The sequence below is a fragment of the Metopolophium dirhodum genome, chromosome 8, assembly GCF_019925205.1.
Source record: "Metopolophium dirhodum isolate CAU chromosome 8, ASM1992520v1, whole genome shotgun sequence".
In the NCBI taxonomy this organism is placed as follows: Eukaryota; Metazoa; Arthropoda; class Insecta; order Hemiptera; family Aphididae; genus Metopolophium; species Metopolophium dirhodum.
The window spans coordinates 1,184,756-1,202,125 of record NC_083567.1 but is presented as its reverse complement, the minus strand read 5'-3'; the positions used below and the strand labels follow the sequence as shown (position 1 = coordinate 1,202,125).

At 30.9% G+C, this 17,370-nt stretch overlaps 1 protein-coding gene across 7 annotated transcripts in view; it reads right to left on the bottom strand.

Annotated features, from left to right (window-relative positions):
• Positions 1–779: 779 nt before the first annotated feature.
• The window catches only part of LOC132950339 (protein UXT homolog), a 67,889-nt gene continuing 51,298 nt past the window's right edge, over positions 780–17,370 (bottom strand). For 5 of the 7 annotated variants that reach the window (XM_061021750.1, XM_061021751.1, XM_061021749.1 and 2 more), the window contains one exon: positions 780–1,494. In XM_061021750.1, coding sequence (XP_060877733.1) covers positions 997–1,446 — 450 coding nt within the window. In that variant the 5' untranslated portion in view covers positions 1,447–1,494 and the 3' untranslated portion in view covers positions 780–996. Of the gene's footprint in view, positions 1,495–9,389; positions 9,518–15,606; positions 15,628–17,370 lie in introns of those variants that run through there. The other 2 variants (XM_061021755.1, XM_061021754.1) reach the window with 2 other exon arrangements.

Here is a 17,370-nt window from a genome sequence, read left to right as displayed (position 1 = left end):
ATTTTGTATGCGACCAATTCACAGCCGTCCGTATTACTCAATTTAAAATAACAAAATTACAGTGCGTGTTTTACTTTTTACACTTTCAATTCATTTTTTTTGTTGCGGAAACGCCCTTTAGAAATTGTAAGTATAATTCTCATAGGCCTGTCAATATGCGTTTGTACAATTTGTCACCAATCATGTGAAAAGCTAAAGCGGATCAACCCCCAGCACATAATATATTATACAATAGATGCATCATACTTTTAGTAGGTACTACTTTTATGGATAATGGGATATACGTAATTTATTATAAAATACATTATATTTTTGTATACTACAATCGTGAACGGTTCAAAGTGTGTTGTACGTTTGTAATTTATTTTGTACATATACAATACAATATACACGGTGATTCATTTAGCCTGCTACAAGAGTTGTGTAACTAAAAGTTGAATCTTATAAATACCTATATTTAATTTATTTCTTATATAATTTTATTTTTAGGTTATTTTTACACATTTTTTTTTATAAATTATTATTTTTTACTGTGGGTTTCAATTAATTTTCTAAAGCAAATATTAAATTATTTTGCAGATAATAATACTTTATAAAATTATAAAATTTTAATCATATATATGTCACGGTTAAAAAAAAAATAACTGTGGGCCACCGGTCCTATGCAACATGGAACGTGACACACTGACACGTGAATTAAACTTTTTGACGGTTTTGCAGCTGTTGTACGGTAAAAACGGATATCCGGCGAATAATAAACAAAAAAAAATTGCAAAAAATACAATTCAAAAAATACATTATATTTAATAAAAAAGTAAGTATTCCTACAATAGTCATGTTCACTGTTTTATTAGAATGATATTTGAAAATATAACGAAACGACAACTATTATAGCTTCGTTCGTATGCATGCTCAGTGTGTGAATTCATGGCGGATGCATATTGCGCATGTGCAATGCAAGTGCAGTCTTTTACGATATGACCTGCACTCGCGTCACTATAAGCCTTGCTCTGCCTGTATGCAGTGCAGGGCCAGGGTGATTTGAGCTCGGACCCGGGCCCCCTTGTCCCGGAGATCGTCTGCCCGCTCCTTGAGCAATTTGGTCCGGACACGGACATGAGCCAGTGTCTCGTCCCTGGTGTACTCGACATAACATCCCAGCCCCACGCACACCAAGAACGTCCGGACGTCCGCGTTGGCCTGCATGAAGAAGTCGCACCCCACGTTGACACGGGTCTTCAACGGCTTGCCGGCCGGAAGTTCGCCCGCCAGCCGGCTCATTGTGTCCACGGTGTTGCGCACGTCTTCCAGTTCCGAGATCTGGTCGTTGATCACATCCAGAGCGGCCGAGATCTGTTTTAAGCTGTCCTTGAGCACGTCGTTGATGAACGTCTCAAACTTGGCCACCCGTTGCTCTACTGATTGCGATCGCGACGATGACGACATATTTTCTTGTTTCTTACCGTTTCAGAACTACTTCTTTCTCTTATTCACCTGAAACACATTTATTTTATCATATCATTATAATTATCCATATGTATAAAGTACCTTACTCGATTTTGAACGACTATAAGCTGGGGGATCAACTATGAAATTCCCCAAAATCGTAACAAGTCCCTCGTAAAAAAAATATTACGCGGAGTTTAAATTATATAAATAAATACGCAGCCGGGATGCTTAAAGTCTCCATGCATTTATTTTCAATTCAAATTAATGACAGTTGATTAGTTTTAGCTGAGAGGTTTTGCCAAACGTTTGTGATTTTTTTTACCTACACCTACCATTCTGTACAAACACTTTTTCTAATATGGTATAAGATATCGGAAAATTGAGTCTGCAGTAAATTACTTTCAGATAACAATTACCACGCCGCTGTCCTTCAAACCTGGGTGGACTGTTTACTTTTCATACACCGAACCCATAATATATTCACGACCGGACATCGATGCAGCACTAACACGCAAAATATATTTAGGCGGTAAGACCCGTCCCGAACCCGTATTTCGATATATTGAGGATGTCTATTCCTACATAGGTTAAGTATACGCAAAAAGCAAGTTGGCGAATAATGCGTTTTCGATTTTTTTTCCATCCCTAAAGCGTCAGTTCATTAATATAGTTACATCTCATATAAAAGTATATAAGCTGTAAAAGTATACATTTTATATGTTATTCAATATTAATTATACGCACCGGTCACACTATATTATCTCGTTTGAACTTGCAAATTACAATTATTTGTGTTCGTTGGGCAGTTGTAGTACCGGCAAAACTATATAGGTACCTAACTTATGTGCGGGCGCGGAGAGACCGCTGTGCCAAAAACCACTTTCATCGCATAGTTCTTAGACGAACTCGAGGTCACGTGCTCTTCGAGGGCGTTGGTTTTCTGATTATTATTATTGGAACTAAAATAGAAAAGATAGAAATTCTCCCACTAATATTCATATCGAATTCATATCTTTCGAAGTTCGACTACTGAATCTGAACTTAACATTATTTTTTTCTTTTATCTTTTTTTGATAGTACATTATAGTAACTATATATTATGCGCGTGGCTTTAATGAACCGGAAATTATAAGTTGTTCTACCCTCGTCACATAAATCGGATTTATGTGAAAAACCAAATGATAAGTTGCACAATAAGTTATACGGATGGTTTATGGAAAGTTAAAAACAAGTGCGGTGTATGTTTCCGTAATGATCTTTGATTTTGAGACAACAAAATGTTCGTATTTTCTCATAAACATTATAAACCCATACAAGTATTTTAAAAGTAAAAATTAATGTGTTCCAGTACAAAGCCGTAGTACACTAGTACATACATATATATAAACACACCAATAAATAAGGAAATACACAAACAAATCACTTTATTGTGTAACAGGCAACAGCTTACATTTTTTCAAATGTTTTAAAATTATAGATTCAATAACAACTTGATAATAATATTAATATTATTATTATTATTATTATTATTATTAGTAAAAAAAAAAATGTGGGTAAAATGGACAGTATAAATCAAAGAATTGTAATAAATTATATTTTAGTAAGTGTTTTTATATGTATTCTTATATATTGAAGCAAATAAATATTTGCAATGAACATTTGCATCATTAAACAACGATAGTAAGCGAATAATAAATATAACATCCTACCAACTAGTTGTTAAAGAAAAAATAAAATCAAAAATCAAAATTTAATTAAATTTAAATACACATTTACATTTATTTGTAGGTATTCTGATTTAAATAATAAGCAGTGGTAAAATAAAAAGAAAAAAGAAAAAAAACATAAAATTACATAGGAATTTATAAATAAAAAAATAAGATTAAATATTTAATTTTATAAATCATGGTATTTATTAATAAAAATAAAAATATGTATTCAATGTTAACTTTCGACATACTTTTTTCATTAAGCCTTGGGCTTTAATTTAAATAACATGATATGCTCCAAGTTTTTACTCATTAATTAAGCATTATTAACATATACATGTTTATAAATAAAATGCCAAGTTCTAAATCAACACGACTGTTGTTAACAACATTCATGCCTTTACAGAATTGATTTTCTACCTATATTACTTTTTGCTTAGAAATATTAAATTAATTTATTTCGTAAACTATTAATTCTTATTCGTTTTATAATTTATACGTCACAACATGAATATAAATTAAGAAAGTTGTACAATTCTCAACATACGATTAAATAGCGATTGTAAAATATAGATATATATTACAAGATATAATGAATAATGGAAATGTAGTATTGATATTTTATATTATGAGTGCTTAATATACACGTTATGTAAAATACAACAACGTCGTAATATGTGAAAATTGTAAATTTTCTACGGCTTAGGTTGATAATAAGTGTGTCGTTAGTCGTTTCCATCTAATATTATTTACTTGTACAGTTGTACTGTATACCAAGTACCTATCAGATTTGATTTTATTAATAATATAGTTGCATAACGCATGTGAATAATTGTGTTTTAATATGCCTACTCTATATTAAAAACATTAAAAATTTTAATACGTAATATTATTAAGTAAAGTTTCTATTTCTCTTTTAATTTTTATATTTATCTTGACATTTAGACATTGAATCAGTTATTGTTCGTTACCGTCATTAGTAAAAACAATGGCTTTTATATACAATAACTAACTAAATTTTGATTGCCTGTACGTGATAATAGTATACTTACACTATATAATATAGGTTCATGAACATTATACATCATTATACTAACATAAAATTCTTATATTATTATTATGGTATTAACTTTAAAAGGCAAATAATCCAGAACTGATAAAAAAAAACAATTTAATAGTTTCTAAAGAAATATAATATATTATTGCATTATTAAAAGCGAATGAAATATTATTTCTGATATGACTCAAATTCAATTACTAATAAAAATTCCATTCAATTATAATACGAGTATTACATTATTTCATAAAGTAAAACGGTAGAGAGTTTGAAAAGTGTTGAGCGAATTTTTAGAATACATTTATACTTTTAGTAAACTTTATAAGAATAGAGCGAAAAAAATATTTTAAAACTATTTTGCCAGTACGATATTATCTACATTTTTTAATAAGTACATACGAGACGACTTAGGTCATTGACAAGGGCCATGCAATTTATTTTATAAGCACGTGAATTGAGATTCCCATAGGTATATACTATATTTAAATATCCATGTACCTATCATGTTTTCTTTTTATAATTTAGATAATATTAATAATACAATATGCTTTAAAACGAGGTTACCATTGTTCTTATAGTATATGGAAACAATAATCAAAGGTTTTAGTTATTTCCGAACAGTGATTAGGTAGTAGTTATAATACCTAATAGTAACTTCAGGTTATTACAAATTACCATTGTTTTAAACAGTCAGCCGTAAGCAATTTACTGCACAGCTGGTTTTATTTCAAAATAATTTCGAAAATGATCATTAAAAAAATTCAAAAAAAAATTGTAATTAACAAAATTGTTAATTATTAGTTTTTGTTCAACATTATTAAAATATAGTACGCATAATATTTATGTGTCATATATTTTGAACGAAATATACGCATTTATAATTTTTTAAAATCAACATTAAAAAATGAATCATTAACACTTAACGGTCTTGAAAGTTGGTATAAAAAATATGCATTACTAAATAAATTGGCTGTTTTAGGATATAATATATTATATTCATAATTATGATTAATCCATAAATAGTACACGAATTGCGCTATCATTATATTTTTAACAAAATTTAAAGAACGCATGTTAGAGTTAATTAACCAGATAAGGTCTCCTAATTGTAAATTGTGTTGTTGTTTTTTTTTTGTTTTTATAATAGTCATTTATTTTTAATAAATTATATTAAGTATATAATTCAACAAATGTAGGCAGTTTTAAAGTTCATCTACCTGATGAGCAACAAATTATACGAGTGTCTTGATATGTTATGTCGAAATAAATCGAAAGGAATATAAGAGTTTAGACAACGGTTATTATTAAACTCATATATTATTATACAATATGCACCAGGTTTAAGGACTTGTATCCGCTGATACGCCGTTGCAATAAAATGATAAATATTGAATTGATATATGTATATTATATAGGTACTTATACGACGTCTCAGCTTACAGTGAACTATTATTATGAAAAAGTGACAACTCCAGAATAATTTAAGTACGAATCGTTTGGAGGTCACTTTTTTTCCTCCCTACAAGAGTGATGATCTTTACATTTGTCGATAACCGTTCGCCGTTCGATGTCATACACATGTCGGTGCGCGCGTGTGTGTGTGTGTGTGTACAGACTGAATTATAAAGACAACCACGACGACGACATTGTCCCCAAGCAAGTTTTACAAACTTCCCATAGCACTATACTTTCCCGGATCCCCGCCGCTCCGTCATCCCCGACCGCAGCGCCACTAATGAGGTTACTTCGGTAGAACGTTTGTACCCTCGAAGTGTAAAGCGTGTGTGCATGTGTATGTCTGTGGTGTGTCAGTCTACGGCAGTAATATTGGCAGAATGAAAAAGAGATTGCGAAGAGAGCCAGAGAGAAAAACGTGTCCAATTATCGCCGGTCTCGGCGACGGCGGATCCTTCGTCTATATCTCGTGGTACGCAAGTATATATATATATATACTCCAGCTATTTACCTACCGTTTTTCTTCTTATAGGTTATACGTAAAAAAAAAATAAAAACATTAGAATGCGATTGCCTCGATTTTACACGTGTGCGTGTGTGTGTGTGCGTGTGGACACATTAATCCTAATGAATCGATATAATTTACAAATTGAACGTAAAAATAAAAAATAAATGAAAAAAACCTACGGAGTAATCGAAAGTTTTGCGGAGATAATATATAGGTATATTGTTATACTTCAAACGAACATTTTGGAAACTGGAGCTCGTGATTTGTTCGTCAGAGACGTTATTTGATTGGATCTTGTTATATGAGATTTTATCTATCTCACATATATTATATATATATATATATATATATAATAAATTATATTAAAAAGAAAACCGTTGTTTACGGACGATTCGTTTGATTCGTTATAGAAACGCAATTTACAAAAGAATACAAAATCAATTATCATTTAAAAAATACCCGTGTTTAATTTGTTTAATTTACTTATACGGCGTATAATTATTTACTCACGATTTTAACGATTTCGTGTTGTAAGGTTGATTTGTTTGAATTTTATTCTGAACATTAATTGTGTCTTTAATTTTGTCTTTCATTAAATAACATGACAATATTCAGTAATATTATAAATATGCAGCATAATGTATAAATTATAATATAGCATAAACATGATTCATATAATCGGCGTATAAGTGCAGTATACTATATAATATCATAATAAGTACAAACATTATTATATATTAATAAAATATTATTTATTATTATTAAATTATTTTAATCTAATATTATAGAAATGATGAAATGACTATGGTTATTTTCAAAAATAGTAAACATTTTTATCTCACAAGTGTTTTTAAATATAGTCGTCAATTAACTTCAAGTAGAATTTTATATTATACCTATCGAAATACATCTCAAGAACGTACTTGAAGTTCTTGAAAGATTATGTCAAAAACAATTTAAACTACTTACTAGCTATTAAATCTATATAAGTCCATACTGTCGTTCCCGAGAAATGGCATTATTCGTTTTATCAAAGAACTTTAGATATTAATTCGTGTTCGTTAATTGTATTGTTTGAGTACATTACCTATATAATGATAAATTTAAAAACAAACAAAAAAGTACGTTTTAAATATTGTTGATTGTCGAATTATTGATTATAATGTACAATAAACTTATACGTCTTAATAATGATTAATGAAAATCAGCTAAAAAGATAATATATCTCTATAAATTACCTATTTTTTTTTTTAATTACATATTACAATGACGTGTTCATAGAAATTTACCATATTAAACATAATGTATAATTAGTTATGATTAAGATTCTCTAAATGTATCGAAGCTAAGTGGGAAATTAAAAAAAAAACATGTGTGCAAATACCCAGGAAAATAATTTAGTTGCTTGAAGTAAATAAATAATACACAGAGAGTAATATAAATATTATGTTCACAAAGTATTCTCAGCATTTTATTTTCACATGAACATAAACAAATTATACTCTCACAATATTTTAATTTAACTATTTTTATAAATTCAATGACAATAATATGGAGGTTAAATATTTCATATTTGATTCAGCTATAGAATAACAAAAAACACATTTTAATCATATTATTAATTATAATTATTGTGGATGGAAAATTGGTATATAAGTGCAATTTGTAGTGTGTACTAGTACACTGTACACTGTATCTACTGAAATTATAATACTCACTATTTAAACGAGATTTATAGTTTTCAAGATAAAAATTACATTTTTGTTTATCAAATCACTAAACGACAATGGTTATCCTTCAGTAATTTTTCTATAGAATTGTATTTCACTCTTATATCTGTATACATATAATAGGCACAAAACCATATTTCAATTACACAAATTGGATAACTTCATGTGCAAACTCCGAAGCTATTGCAATAAAACACAATCCGGTGAATACTAGAGGTAGAATTGGTTGACTGTGCAGTCGATTTCACACTTAATACAAGCATACAACTATTGGGAAAAATCGGTTAATCAATTAAGATACGGTGTCCTTGTATTGTCTAGACTAATTATACATTAAGTCTGGACGGTAGACAGAAACAAATCAAGAAAGGACGAAAAGTTAAAAAAATATAATGTTTGAAAAAAGTTAATTATTATTTATTTATAATGTACCTTGTTTTAGACTCTGAGCCTTTTAGGAGGATTGCCTGGGATATTTTCGGAGTCAAGGTCAAGGGTCAGTGGGTTTAAATAATTTGTAAGGCAGGAGAGAAATATATATGAAGATATTGTTACTTTGAGATTATTTGGATTTCAAAGTCTAAATATATTAAGTATAGGTACTAAAGGTACCTATCTAAATTAAAATAAAATAGATTAAAATCTTATTACATTACTATTGACAAAAAATAATAATATCCAATTTCTACTTTGTTAAAATTCTCAATAATGTTATTTCATAACGCATTTCGTATAGGCGTATTGTATCTATGCCTTGTTATGTCATGATATTCGTTGAATTTGTTGATACTCAATAAATAATTATTTTTCCAACATATTTTAATTTCTAAGCCCATAAATACTTTTCTAATCAGAAGCAGAGCACAGTTCCCGCAGGAAAACGGTATAGATCAAAATTAGACTTAACAGCGAGCTGAAGGTATTATTGCCTAACAATCAATATCGCTTTCATTATCCCTCGATTTTGTTTCTTTCAATGTTTTTATTTCGATGGCATAATAATACAACGATTGTATAATTAACTTACAATCTTGACAAAGTTTTTACGAGGAAAAAGATCCAACTACCTACCTATCTAAAATCTCGACAACTACGAAATATTTTGTGCGATAGGTTAAAGGTGAAAATAACATATACTCTTCGCAATTAATGCGCAGAATAATATAAAACGGAATCATGTGCCGTACGGGATCATAACAATTTTGGATGATACCATTTCACGAGCGGGATAACGGAAACAACGTTCAATGTAAAAACAATCGGACGGTATACCTTTTAAAACGGATGGTTTAATTTATACCCTTATCTCGGCAAGCGTTAATTCTATCACCGACAACGACCACATCAGGTATAAGTACCGCAAAATATGAGTTTAAAATTATTATTATTGTATCTACTCTCCCGCGTGCGTTCGAAAACAGTTCGATTGTTTGCAGTAAAACGGTTTTGAAACAATAATCGAATTAAAGAAAAACGGGTACCTTCAATAGTCTGTTTGTTCTGCGAGAACTCAACTCGAGTGCTCGGCCGTCCGTAACGATTTTCGTACGTTTATATACGCGCGTCCAACGAAAACTCCAGCCCGTTTTCACAGCAGACGATTTCGCATCGCAAAAACACTGTTCGTTTTATTACGTAATTCGATTAACACCGCGGTATACGTGGTACACACATGTATACATACCGCGTAGGTTTACTATACGACGGGCGTCGTCGAAAAACGAACGGTTTTCACGCTCTAAGGGGGCTGCGCAACCCACAGTAGAGAGGGAGGGCTTTCTTTATTTTCCCGTCGTCGGATATTTTCAAAAACACTGCAACGTATACCTATACTACATAATATTACGTACCTATAATATTATATTATCTGCGTTTCGAAAACGCAAGTCGAGTCCGTCACGCGGTCCACACGATGATACGCGCGGCGCGTTCACGCCCCATGCAATTATTATTATTCCGAAAACAGCTGTTTTTCGTTATAACACTTATAAACACGTACCTAGGTATTTTTTTTTTTTTGATATAAAACAATAACGAACCACCCATATTATATATACGCGCTCGTGTAATAATAATAATTGCGAGCACACTCGGGACCATCAATAATTATACACGCAACGAATCGCATCTGGGTTTAGGTGTGTGTGTGCGTGTGCGCGCGAGTTGAGTATCATTATTATATACACGGTCGTACCTACTGTATAATACGATAATGCACTGTATACTGTAACATAAATGTACATAATATATTGTGTCAGTAAACTGGGGCCGCGTGCGTGCGTGAAAACAAAAGACTCAGCTTTTATTAAATATATATTTTGGTAGTGTTCGGGGGGGTACCCTATAGTGCCTACCAATACAAAACGAAATGTATAATATATTATTACATACGCGCATGTGTGCATAGTATAATATATTATTGTATAATAACCCCGTTTGTGGTTCGTGTCTTGAAAATGAAAACAATTGAGAACAAAAAAAAAACCGGTCTATTCTCTTGCATATTATATAGGTAATCACGATGATGATGATGATGATGATGATAATGATAATAACAATACATGTGCGTATATAGTCATAGTTCGGCTGGAGAGAGTGCATGTCGTGTACCGAACAATAAAAAAAAGAATTTTTTTTAATTACAACTCGATTCGTACTCGTCAAATCGATGGATTGGCTCGGTCCAAATTGTGTCCTCCCACCACCGGGCCGAAGAGGCGGGTCTCGTGATGAAGTTTTCCTTTTTACCGAACGAATAAAAGCAGCCCTCGTGCGACGTACGACTGCTAATAATATATATATATAGATGATAGAAGAATATAATTTTGAATTGGTCGGTGGCGGACGACCCCGGCGGCGAGGGAGCTGAATAGGGCTGTTTTCAAAATGTCTTTATTCTCTTTGTGGGGCCATCGCACGTGTGTCTAGTTTCAAAAACTATTGCACTTTTGTCGCGATCCATTAAAAAGTTTCCGGAACCAAGGGACCTCACGTTTGTCAATGCGCGTGATGTGATTATTATAACGCATACGATATAAACGCACACATGCACATTATATATAAGACACGGTTTTTAGACGATATAATAATAGGTCATATTTTATATCCCTGAAAACAGCATTGGTTTTTGAGCTATTATCAAAAATATAACGAAAATTATAACGTTATATGGATTTATTAGTTATTTTGTTAACCTATAGGCTCTATATATTATTGCTGAATTAGTTTGTATAATATATATTATCCTCTTGTGTTATCGAAATGAAATTGTATGAATGAAAAAAACAATCACAAAACGCATTCCAAAACTAAAATGATAAAAATTTAAATTTAAATGTTGTAGGTACCTATATATACCCATACATAATACGATTATATTTTCAACGTTGGTTTATCTCTAACTACACGTTAAAAAAGTTATGTTATAAGAAGTGTATACGCAACAGAGTTTCAATGTTCGTTAGACGAGTGACTTAATTTTTTTAACAATCTAATTAATATTTTTAACTTATTCAGATCCCAAGTATAATCAATTTTTAATCACCATTTTGTTCTAAATATTTGTGCATAAAACATTTACTATACTTTATGCTATAAAAGTCGTTATATTACATACCTAGTGTTTGAAGCCAAAATGATTCAATTTTAATAAACATGTTTTGGTTGATTTATTACAATATTCCAATCTCAATAAATTATAAATAAGGACTTAATTTTTATAATCCTCTTCTAAAAACGTTATCACTACATTTAGATATCATACAAGCTGATATTTGTATGCATTAACATTAAATAGTAAATAGTATTAACTACCTACCTATTTAATTCTTTATCTATATCATGGCTTGTGAATACATATATGTTGAAAATTACACATATTTTAAACAATCCTTTATGAGCTAAACTTTTCAGATTAATTCAAGTGAGAAGGATTTTAAATTTAAAGAACATTCTCAGTATTCGTGTTTAAATATATGTATACAATAAATTTACGGTTTTCTAAAACAATTTAATGTCATCCATTGCATAAAAAAAAAACTAAACAAGTCATAAATTAGAATCATCAAATATTATCTAATTTTAAAAGAGGCGTAATTCATTTCAAACATATTTATGATTAAAAACAGAACAATAAATTATAGAAACATTTATCTAATTTGAACAATTTTTCGTATTGTGTATTGGATAATCAATTACCATGCTTCATAATACTCATATAATATATAATTACAAAATAAGTAAATTACAGTGTGCTATACCTACCTACTCATAACTATTATGTTTGTCTATTCAAAATGTACAATGTACATATAACTAATTCATAAGATAAACTGTTTTGTTCATAATTATAAGTAGGTACCTATATTGTCGTTATGAATTTATTATATTACGATTAAATATTCAAAATTTAATAACTAGTTTTACTTTTAAATATACGAAATACGAATACCTTAGTATATTTTTAGTCGAAACTATTTTTAAGGTATGTGTTTGTTTTTTTCTAGAAGCTACATTGGTACGACATAAAAAAAGGCAAAACAAATCACCTATAGACAATAGCTACATTGTTTATATTTTAAAATATATACAAAAACTCAGCGTTTTATTCAGGTGGCGGCATTCATTGGCGCCATAATGGTTTTTTAACAAGAACAACGTGAAGTATGCCAAAACACAGCAAATCGCATAAGGCGTACCCTTTATGAAAAGGCTTAGAAAAAATCGTGAATTGATGTTCGTAAAAAATGGATATAAATAGAATACCACATTATTTTAAAAGATACTATAGTTTCTATAGTCTACATGCAGAAACAAAATATAATAACATGAATGCGTTACATAATTCGTTCTTAGCTATAAAGAAATGTCTCGTAATAAAAAATAAAAATCTGTTCGTTCATAATATAAAGTTAATTAGAAGCGAGTACGAAAAAAAAAAATTAAAATGTATACTTCCGAGTACGCGCATGGATGTCAAGTCAACAACAATAAGCACATTTCACATAAATTGTGTCAAGGAACACGAATGCAAGATTGAAAGATACAACGTCGTATTTTTTACAACACAATTTTTTAAAAATAAAATGTTGGTACACATATTTAAAAACATACTCAGACGCATTAAATATTAACTGAAATACGTTTTACATTAGTGCACATTGTTAGTGATTAATGATTATATTGACGTTAAAAAAGGATGACTAAGAAAAGGGGCTTGGACATTCCTAAAGCATTAATCCCTTATAGAAAATGTCCGATATTTCACTAACAATAATATATTAGAGTATGGACAAAGTAAGTGAAACGTTTTTTAGACTTAAACACATATTGGGATTTAACCATATGGACTGATAATTCCTATTTCTAGTGCACTATTTAGTTTAGATAAAAAAAACATACACTAAAGACATTGTTCATTAGGATTAGTCTAGTAGTTTTGACAATTCGACATACGTGATGTATAATGTTGTTACATTTATCGTGGCTCATTTTTTTAGTTTAATCATTAAATATAATAAAAAGTAGGCCAACGTGACATGGCAGGTTTTTAAGTGAAGCATTGTCAAAGTTAAAATATCATGTCAAACATTACCGAGTGACGTATGGGTAACCATGCGGGATTTTCGGTAATTTGACGTATCTCTCGCATCGGCATGACAACGCGTAGATATAAATTATTTTACTGAGGAGTAAGAAATATAAATAGGCAGTATAGTTCTGTTGTAAAATGTAAAAACATTTATATTTGAATTGTCTTGCGTGAATGAATTGTTAATATAAGTATATTGGTATATTAAAAAACAATGAAAAAACTAAAACCTAGTGTAAAATACTTTCTACCCAGCAAAAAAAGTATCACAGTTTTTTTTTTACAAGCAATATACAATCTGATCATTAGACACCACAATAAGAATATAGGCTAAGAGTAACAAATATATCAGGTAACATATTTTGATAAAAGGAGCCACCCATTGATGACACTGAGTATATTACAGTTAAAATATATTTTATAAATAATTATAATACAATTAACATATTAAATTAAATATTATAGTGTCTATAGGTTATGTGATTATATTATATGCGTCTTTATTTTTCCATCATTTTTTTTAATTCTATTTGTGTGGAAAATGTTGAATCTACAGAGGTGTTGAATCTTATAAAAATTTAAAAACTTGTAATTATAGTGACTAAAGTAATAGTAGTTTTTATGTATATTTATTCATCAATTATGTTGATTAATGATTTGAAAATAAAATTTAATTGTATAGTGGGTATATCTATTTAATTTTAATCATTTGTAAGTGCGTTAAAAGCTTTTATTATTTTTTGAATATTAATAAGTTATTTTTTATTTTTATTGCGGTATATATATATTGTGATTGCTTATATTAAATTTATTAATCACTAATTTTACTATATATTTTATCTATCTATTAATTTATTGAGTACCCACCTATATACTATTAAGTACAATAATATGATATTTATATTATATTACCCGAGTAAACTATGTTAAAACCGAGCACACCTTTCGATTTAAAACCGTGTAATAAAATAATTGTAATGCTCAAAATGAAAAACAAACGACTGATAACTATACATGTGGTAGTTAAAGTTTAGTTAAGCTATGGAGCATTTGTCAAATTACTCCTGCGTATGATTAAAAATGATTAATTTATTATAATATGCTAACAGCCATTGCGTTGTTGACGAGCGGCGCATACCTACATCATCCTTCATCATTTACGCTGTCATATAATAATAATATATAGGATACGGTATAGAAAACACCTAAGGTCGAATGAACAAATAAAATAGTTTATGAAAGAGTATAATTGCGGTTTAATACTGCCCGAGTACTATCCGAGTCAATAAGATTTAAGCAAACGCAATTATGAAAATATAGTTATCTGATCCAGCGTTAGGTTAGGTTACCTATGATTACTGTTTTTTAGATGATTACCACGTCGTTCTTTATCAATAACGCACGTATGGACATATTATAGTCGTTATTATTTTTTTTTTAATAATTGTATAGAGGGTACCCTGCATCATCTAACATTAAATTCGGATTGTATGTAATATCAATCGGTTCGAAGGGGTTTTCATAATACATTCACACGTGATTGCTTCTGGTCTTGTGAAATTTTTAAGAATTAATGGTGGTATATAATATCGTTTGATGATTATAAGAAGAAAACCAATTATTTGTTAATAACTAGGTATGAGCATTTCAATTTTTACCGCAAAGAACAAACCTGCTAGACATTTGACTTGCGATAACTGATGATATTATGTTTGTCGTTCATTAACTATATACGTCACCCGTGATCCGGTGAAAATTACAATCACCTATTATTATAATAAAAATATAATAAATTAATGATTCTGAAGACGTCACGAGCGCACTAGAAAAGTATAATGAACACGCACGAACACTACGCACGCTATAACGATAATAATAGGAGGCACCTATGTATAATATTATTAACTACGGTGGTATGGATGTAAATTGAAGTAACGACAATTCGATATTTTCACACAGTAATAATAATATATAATGCCTTATTATTATATTATTATTGTTGCACGCGTAGTACCTACATAGAGCTGGTATACCAGTACAGATATATCTAAACTTTACAGTGCATTATATTATACATAATATGGGTAAGTATATGGGTAACCTCCTACCTGTGTGTAGGTATACATTGTACGGTATAATAATACGTATAATATTATACAGATGGACATTCGATACAAGTCTCGTATAATACAGGCCAAACAACAACGACGACGACGACGACGACGACAACAGACGGGCGGTGAATTTTTTTTTACATTTAAGGACGGTAAAAAAATTCCTCGCTCGGCTCACGCGCACTTTCTTCGGAGACGATATTCGTCGTAAAAGGTCGTACACGGTTTTGTAATCTTCCCGATGATTTACAATACATACATACGGTTTTTGATGAAACACCAGACACGCGGTATATACCTATGCGGTATAATAATAATACGTGCGTATAATACGTGTGCACTGCAGACACGCCGTCGCGCACGCAGCAGCACAAACGTATATTTTATTCCAGCGGTATACCGCAGCAGCAGCAGCAATATCTCGTATTTCTGGTGTATATACGCGGTCATAACAACATATGTAGGTATACAGGTATATACCGGACCGGCTGTGTAAGCTGCAGCAGCAGTACCTTACAACACTGCACGTACATAATATTATATACGTGATGACCCCGTCGGACGCACCGCGCTGCAGACAGAAGTTTTTCACATGCGCGGACGTTTCGAACGCGTGTGGTGTTTTCGTTATTATTATTATTATATTATTTCTCCGTGATAATTATTATTATTCTCACTGTTGTCGCCGGCAGTTGTACGCCACGTATCGATATGTTTCGTTAAAACACAATTAGAATTGCCGGACGGCCCTCGGAGATATATAACGCATATATAATGGCCACGAAAAGAACAACACCTGAAATGCGCCTGCCTATAATATAATATTATGCCGTATAATATAATAATACAATGTAAATACGAATACGACAGCATAACAATATAGTATGTACGCATATAGTATATACATACCGAACACTGCACACGATCGTGGACCGACATTATATTATGTTATTTTGGTCGCGGCGGGGTCGGGTCGACCCGTCCGAATAGGAGGAAACGATATACGAACACACCATCTGGATTTTTTTCGAATTTAATTAATGCCATCCGGCCGGAAGGTCGATAAATGGTCGTTACTCGAATCGTGATCGATTAGCGTAGATTTTTATATTTATTTATTCTCAAGACCCGACACACGTACCGCGAACATGTTTTTCAAATAGGAAATATCGCTGGTACTTATGCACATACATGATACACACATACATATTATATAGCCAGCTGTAATACTGGTACGCATCCCATTCGCAGAACTCGTATATGCGGAATTAAAAAATTGTGGTTTGGTAAAAAAAAAAAAAAATAAATCTGAAAAAACCGATCGTACCCTATTATATATATTTATCATACTCCGCGGGTTGGCAGTCGAGTACTGATTATAGAAGCAATCATTGATGTGTATTATACGTGTGTGTGTGTGCACTTTTTCACGTCATTCTTGTCATTTTTAAAACAAATATTGTTGTTTGGCACACCGGCAACATGTGAACAACGCGTTGGGAAACTGTCGTCATTTTAGCCTCCGGTTTGAACTAAACCGAACGTTTCTCGAATTCCAACGGTAATATACTAAAATAGTTCTTCAATAAGCTGCAGATGTCGAAACGTTCCATAATACCCACGCGGTTACGTGTTCATAATAATATATTATATAGGTAGATAAGCGCACAATATTAATATATGATCGCATTTTCAGCGTCTGTACGATAAATTATTTTTCCATTGAACGATATCACACACAGCTAAGCGACGGCCTTA